The sequence below is a fragment of the Crocodylus porosus genome, unplaced genomic scaffold (assembly GCF_001723895.1).
Source record: "Crocodylus porosus isolate Cpor-Errol unplaced genomic scaffold, CroPor_comp1, whole genome shotgun sequence".
Lineage (NCBI taxonomy): Eukaryota > Metazoa > Chordata > Crocodylia > Crocodylidae > Crocodylus > Crocodylus porosus.
The window spans coordinates 27,206,430-27,213,242 of record NW_017728913.1 but is presented as its reverse complement, the minus strand read 5'-3'; the positions used below and the strand labels follow the sequence as shown (position 1 = coordinate 27,213,242).

Here is a 6,813-nt window from a genome sequence, read left to right as displayed (position 1 = left end):
ACCAATACCCCAAACTTCCTTCAGTTCTCAGGCCAGTGTCGGGTCAGTAATAGGTTTTTATCATGCAATGGGGTCATAGTACCTCTTTAAAATGTCTTTGTGCAGCCCCATATTTGGGTGTGTCTGACATTCTGCCAACCAGGCTAAAACAGGAGACAGAGGTTAGTGTTTGGTTTGCAAAGTTAATACCATAGTATCATTTGGAATAAAACACAATTGCAGTATTTAAGTCTTGCGATATGAAAACTGCTGACTTTCTTAGTTTATGCATAACAAAGATACAAATTCCATGTTATTAAAGAACTTCAGACTGTCAGGGCTCAACTTATTATTCCTTACTGACTGTAAGTCAATACTCAATCAAATGACTGTTAAAGAAAACGTGCCAGTGACACAGCCAGCATAAAACCTGAAATAAACTTCCCACAATTTTTTTTGGCCAGCTTTCTAGATTTGTTCACCTTCTTTCTTTACTAATAGACTACATCATGTTATAAAGTCTGCTAGAAAGTACAAAGTTTGCTGTGATTTATGCCTATGCAACCTCCGTGATTTTAATAAGGTCAGTTGGTTAGTTGTGGTGTAAACAGTGCTAGATTTAACTTAAGTCAGTAGCTACAAACACACTGCATGGCAGTTGTATTTCAGTCCATCCTTGAAAACATTGCTTGAAATGTCAGTGATTATTAGATTATATCTACTTTAGCTTGAATAGCAGCTACCAGAATGTGTTGCATTCTGCAAGGTGATAGCAGAATGGAATTTAGATTGTTTTTGAAAGGTGTCACCGAGCGAGATGGTCAGGGGCCTTTGGGAAAGAAAATTTCCTAACCCCCTGGGCTAGATGCCAAAAAAGGACGCAGACAGCACAACTGAGGTGGCATTTAAACAGCTAAGTCCAAATGAGCAATGGATGAAAACCTGACACAACTGCTTAGATGCTGAAGAAGTCACTTAAAGCATTGGAGATGTGTCAGAAAGCATGGGGGCATGTGTCCTCTCTGACTGCTGTGCTGGCAGTGGGCTGCAAGGCATGGGGCTACATCCTGGCTGGAGCCAGGGCCTGGCAGCAGTGCAGGTGGCAGTGACAATTTGATTTCTGCCCTGACAGCTGGGCATGGGGCTGCAGCCCAGCCAGACCCAACACCCGTCAGCAGCAGGGGTGGCAGTGGTGCCCAGCTGTGCTCTACTCCACACCCCACACTGTGGTGGAGGTGTGTCAGCACTTACATGTTTCCTGTGGCTTAAAGGCATTAAAGTACTGCCTCTGCATATTTCCAGAGTGGAACTATCTCAGCATATATACCACACAAGTCCATTTTGCATTCTTAAATAAGACATTACCATGCTTCAGTCCCCTGAGGGGCATGAGCCTGTCTGTAGTCTGAGCTTGCCTAACCTGATTGAGGTAATTCTGTTCAACACCAATCACAACAACCATGGCTACTTCTGTTCAAAAGCCTAGTGGGATGAGGTGGCAATGTCAGTCACCTTTTATGTAATAACCACAACACATGATGCTGGTGTACTAGGAGAGTGCCCTCATAACTGAGGTACAGAATCGGAACACTTCCTGCTTACTCTCTCTCTTTGTGGCTTCATAAATCTTTCAGTCATAGCTGCATAGCAGGCCAGGTTAAACAGGAGGGTTAATTACTACCAATTCCAGCCTAGTACATAGTTCGGGGATTAGGATCCTTTTATAGGAGGTGGGATATGAGGTTTTGAATCCCCCTGGGCTGAAGAATGGTTATCCCCAGTCTCCTGCTTCCCAAAGCAAGTGCTCTAACCATGAGGCTATTATGTAAAAGGCATTCTTCCAAGTCTTAAAAGAACAAGAAATGCCCCTATACTTAAATGGATGAGTTTTGTACCTAGAAGTAATTTAAAAAAGTCTCAATAGGTGCCTAACACAGGGCTGCAGGTAAGTGCCTAAATCTGGGAGAAAGACAGGGTTTGAAACACATTCATCTCTTCAGTGTTTCCTAGTAGCTTGTTTAGGCATCTTCCCACTCAGCATCCTGTCCTGTCTTTTGCAAATCCCTTTCTAACTGTTCAACCCTTTCTTTACTGTATAGAGAACTTCAGTACCCAACTTGAATTTCTGACCCCAACACCTAGAGCTAAGCACCTAAAAATAAGATGTGGCTGCTGAGAATCACAATACCTAAATCCCTCTTGTGTCTTAACCCCTGACATCTTCTTAGCAGCTTACAGAAAGTGAAAGGTGGAACACAAAGCCATAGGGCACTGTAAGACATGACAAGTGGCATAGGGGAACACAGGGAAACTAGAAGGAAGAAGGAAAAAAGGAGACACTAGGGTAATTGGAGGAGACGGGTAAATGAGATGTTTACTGCTAATTGACAGGCTCAAGTGGGCATATTTTAAGGCAATAAAGAGAAACTGTTGTGGATGGTTCTATATTGCACTGCACTCTTAATTTGGGAGTAATCTAAGAAATATCAACCTCTAAAAACATTCCTCATGACTATTGTTAATTTTAATCATGCAATTTTCAAGCATTTAAATGAAAAATGAGGATTAACTGTATGGGATGATCTGTCCCTCAAAATAACCAGCCAAAACATTTAATTATCAAAACATTGTAGGAAAAGCTTAATATCCTTTCATACCTATGATTTCAGATAATAGCTCCCTGTGGTAGCTGAGATATAATACATAATGAACTTGCAAACCAAATATTGGAGTGCACATCAGAAGATAATACTATGTATGAACTTGTTAACTGTATTCTTAGAAAAAGTAAAGTAAATTTAAATTAATTATATGATGTAATATAATCCAATCACTAGAAAGAGGACTCTGTAATGCAATGTAATCTATAAAGAACTGTCTTTCACCTTTCTGGAAAGAGCTGGGTATGCTTGCTATTGTTGGATGTAGATTATCAGATAAAATGAACCACTAGTCTGATTAAATGTGGTATTTTCTATATTTGGTCCATTAAAACTGCATGTGGAGTTATAAACGTTGCCATTTTATAAGGCTGGGAAAAGGAACATGGATGTTTACCTATTGGATTTCCAGGGATAAGATTAAATGCAGGAAAAAACACATACATGCTAACCAGAATGTTAGACATGTTTAATGATGAACTATTTAGTTTCAAGTGAGATGCAGCTTTGGGGCAATAGTTTGTCTCTCATGAAATTGGCTAGATTGAGAGTTAGTGACAAAGGACCATGTTGTGACAAAGGCTCCAGAAGTACTTGCAGCTAGCTAACATGTGCTATAGCTGGAATTCCATTATCATCTGAATCAGAAGTGTGTGGCTATCTTAGTCTGAAGTCAGGCAAAAAGCAGGGCAGGGTGACACTTTAGCAACTGGTTCAGAGAGGCACGAGCTTTTGTAGGCAACAGCCTACTCTACTAGATGCAAATCCTAGCTGATAAAGTAGGTTGTTGCCTAATAAAGCTCATGTCTCTCTGAACCAGCTAATCTGTAAGAGTAAAGTGCCACCCTGCCCTACCTTCTCTTGATAATTTGTATCATTTGAAATCATGAGCAAATATTGGACCTTGATGCAGAGTTAACTATCAGCTAGAGCAGTGAGTCACAAATCCAGTTTTTCCCACCCCGCACTAAGCATATTGTTCCTCATTTCCATGCAAGGCTATGTGTTTGCACCCGTCCATTTCTGTGTATATGTGGAGCCTTCTAATGTCGTCTTTTTACTCCCTCCACTGTAGCAAATATGAGCAAAATCTCTCTGTTAAAGAGAGATTCTCCATTACCATCCTAAACCAGGTTTTGTATCTTTGGTTTAATTTGCTAGCAAGCTTCTCATCAATCTTGTGCAAAGTAAGGTGATTCTTTGGGACTCAGCCAGATTTAACTCATTCATTTTATACAAAAAGCACATGCAATAGATTCTTAAGACACTCCAGCACTCCATAGGAAGAAGTAGAATCATCTGTATAGCTATCCAAAAATAAAAATTATCACATGGGTGGGTTGTTCAAATAAACCAGAGGGTGGCTTAGATCCTGGCTGCTTGTAGAATTTTGGTGGATCCCACTTAAACAACATTAAATGTTAACAAATTACTACACCATCCCAATTACACAGCTTTAAAACAAATCAAGGGAGAAAGTTTGATTTAACTAAAGGCAAGAATGGAGTTGTTGTCAAATCTGGGTAAAATGCAGGAATTCCTTACCCTGAAGCCAGAGTTTAGTTCACTAGATCATGCCTCCTCTTTTTGGAGAGGTCACTCTGGCTTCTTAGCACATCCTAGAAGCTGACTGAGCTGGCTGGGAAGGTACTTACTATCTATGACAGCGTAGGTGGCATATTTCCACAACTCCAAACTGCTCTGGAGCCCTCCCAGAAACACAGCAAATATATACTGGATTTACACAGTTCCCCAAAGCCAACTCTGGCTGGTTTTATGAAGTCCTTTGAATCATGATCTTTAGGAAAATTCAGTGAAGACTTTCCAGCCTACCAGCTGGATTAAATTAGTTCACAGTTTCAAGGACAAAGGTTACAATAACAAGATCATATGGTAACTCAATTAGATAACAGAGTTACTTTAATGGTTCTGTCACTATTTGTTAGGGCAACCTAACATTTTTTCTAGGACTCACGGAAGAAATGCAATCCATACATGCAGACAATGCAAGAGCAAATCACTTGCACAGCTCACACAGGACAAGAGGGAGTAGGAGCCAAACTTTTATAAAAGGGGGAGAGCATTGACCAGGCTAGAATGCCTGACAAAAGAAAACCATTTTTGCAACAGTATTTGGACTTGGATTTGACACCTTTTATGTGCATCAATGCTCTTTTACAGCCCCCAAGGCCTGAAACAGACTCCCCCCAGAGGTGGTGCAGGCACCTACTCTGGACACTTAAGAAACATTTGGATGCTTATCTTCCTGGAATCCTTTGACCCCAGCTGACTTCCTGCCCCTCAGGCAGGGGGCTGGACCCAATGATCTTAGCAGGTCCCTTCTAGCCTATGAAATCTATGTCCTACTTCTGGACTTTAGGGGGTTAAGGGACCTGGTTCTGTGTGGCTGTGGACTGTAATAAATGATTAATAGTCACTGCAGACTCTCTGTCTTTGGGCACTGCAGCTGTTCTCGTTCATATTGCAAAAACAGCATTTTTAATGGCGTTAGGTTTCTTTCCACTTCTGAGTGTGGCATGAGGGTGGGGGGGAAATCTTTTCTTCTAAGTAACGTTCTTAATAAGACCTGGTGCAGTGAGTCTCTAGAAGCAGTTGGGCCATGCTTTTTAAAACTTCAGTTCAGCATTAAAAAGTTAGTAGCCCACCTGATGGCTTCAGCATTGCTCCTGGAGCTGACAGGGCTCCTATCTGCACAGAAGAGGGGCTGTGCACTCAGGCAAGCAGGACTCCCCTTCAGTGGGAGAAGCTGGGGCCCAGACTGCTAGATCTGAGGGGAGACTCTCTTCATTTTTTTTCTATTCTTTCATTTTTTTTGCCTTTTTAAATCTTTCTTTTGTCTTTCCTTTCTTCCCCTTTTCCCTTTCTTTTTTTCTCCTTCCTTTCCTTTCTTTGCTTTTTTCCTCTTTCTTTCGTTGTTGCCCCGCCAGCTCTGACCCTGGTTCCCATACTCCTTTCCCCAGCTGTCGATGTGCCCGAGGCCAAGCGCAGCCGCGGGAGCTGCCCAGACCCTTATCAAAGGCCGGCGCTCGTTCTCAGGCCAGAATGCGGGGGGGCGGGCGGCCGGGCCCTCTCCTCAGGGCCGGGTGCTGGCTCGGGCAGAGGCGGGGCGCCGCGTTGGCCCCGGGGTGCGCGGGGCTCCTGCGGGCGGCGGGGCAGAGGCCGGGCCAGGCAGCGACCTCCCCTGAGGAGCCGGGCGTGAGGCGCGGGCGGGAGGGAGGGGCGGGAGCGAGTGCACTGCGGGGCAGGTGACACGGGGCCCGGCGCCGCTTCCTGCCCCGCGGGGGAGAGCAAGGGGCCGCCCGCTATAAACCCCGCGGGCCGGCGGGGAAGCGCCCAGAGTCGCGCCGAGCTCGCACAGCGCCGGGGGGCGGGGGCGGCCGCAAGCATGCATGTCAATGGCAAAGTGGCGCTGGTGACCGGGGCGGCGCAGGGCATCGGCAGAGCCTTCGTGCAGGACCTGCTGGAGAAGGGCGCCAAGGTCAGTCCGGCACCCAGGGGGAGGGTGCGCCCGCAGCGGGGCTGCACCCAAGCAGGGGGTGCTTGCTTGGATCGCCAGCCCCGGCTCCATGCTCTCCCGTGCTGGGCGAGGAGGGGGAGGGAGCCGCTCCCCTGCGCCCAGCCCCTCTCCCTTGCAGCTACCTGTTGCGCTGGTGCCCCGAGCAAGTGCTGCCCTCCCCGTGAAGGCTGCCCTTCTCCTCCCCGCCTCCCCCTCCATCAGCTGCCCCCGGCCCCCGACTAGCCTTCCATCCCTGCCGTCCCACCGCCACCTCTTCTGTCCTCCCCGCACAGGTAGCGCTGGTGGATCGCAACGGAGAGGCAGGTGAGGAGAGCAAAGCCGCCCTAGACGAGCAGTTTGAGCCTCAGAGGACTCTGTTCATTCAGTGCGATGTGGCAGATCAGGAGCAACTGAAAGGTAAAAAGAGCGAACCTGTCAGCACTAGGCACTCTCTTAACATGCAGCGACCTGAAAACCAAACCAGAAAAACAAAATTAATAATAATAAAGCTCCGGCTGCTGAACCAATAACTGTGCAGTGAAGGTGTGTGGAGCGCAGCCACCTCCTGAAGGCTTATAGGAGTGACTCAAGGAGGATTTGTTTCTCTGCCGGCAAACTGCAGCATGTTATTCCCACCCTGTCTGCCTTTGACTGGGT

At 45.9% G+C, this 6,813-nt stretch overlaps 1 protein-coding gene across 1 annotated transcript in view; it reads left to right on the top strand.

Moving 5' to 3' along the window:
• Positions 1–5,940: 5,940 nt before the first annotated feature.
• HPGD (hydroxyprostaglandin dehydrogenase 15-(NAD)) overlaps positions 5,941–6,813 on the top strand; it is a 37,652-nt gene continuing 36,779 nt past the window's right edge. Inside the window, exons 1-2 of the mRNA XM_019534629.1 lie at positions 5,941–6,138; positions 6,450–6,573. Coding sequence (XP_019390174.1) covers positions 6,046–6,138; positions 6,450–6,573 — 217 coding nt within the window. The 5' untranslated portion in view covers positions 5,941–6,045. The remainder of the gene's footprint in view (positions 6,139–6,449; positions 6,574–6,813) is intronic.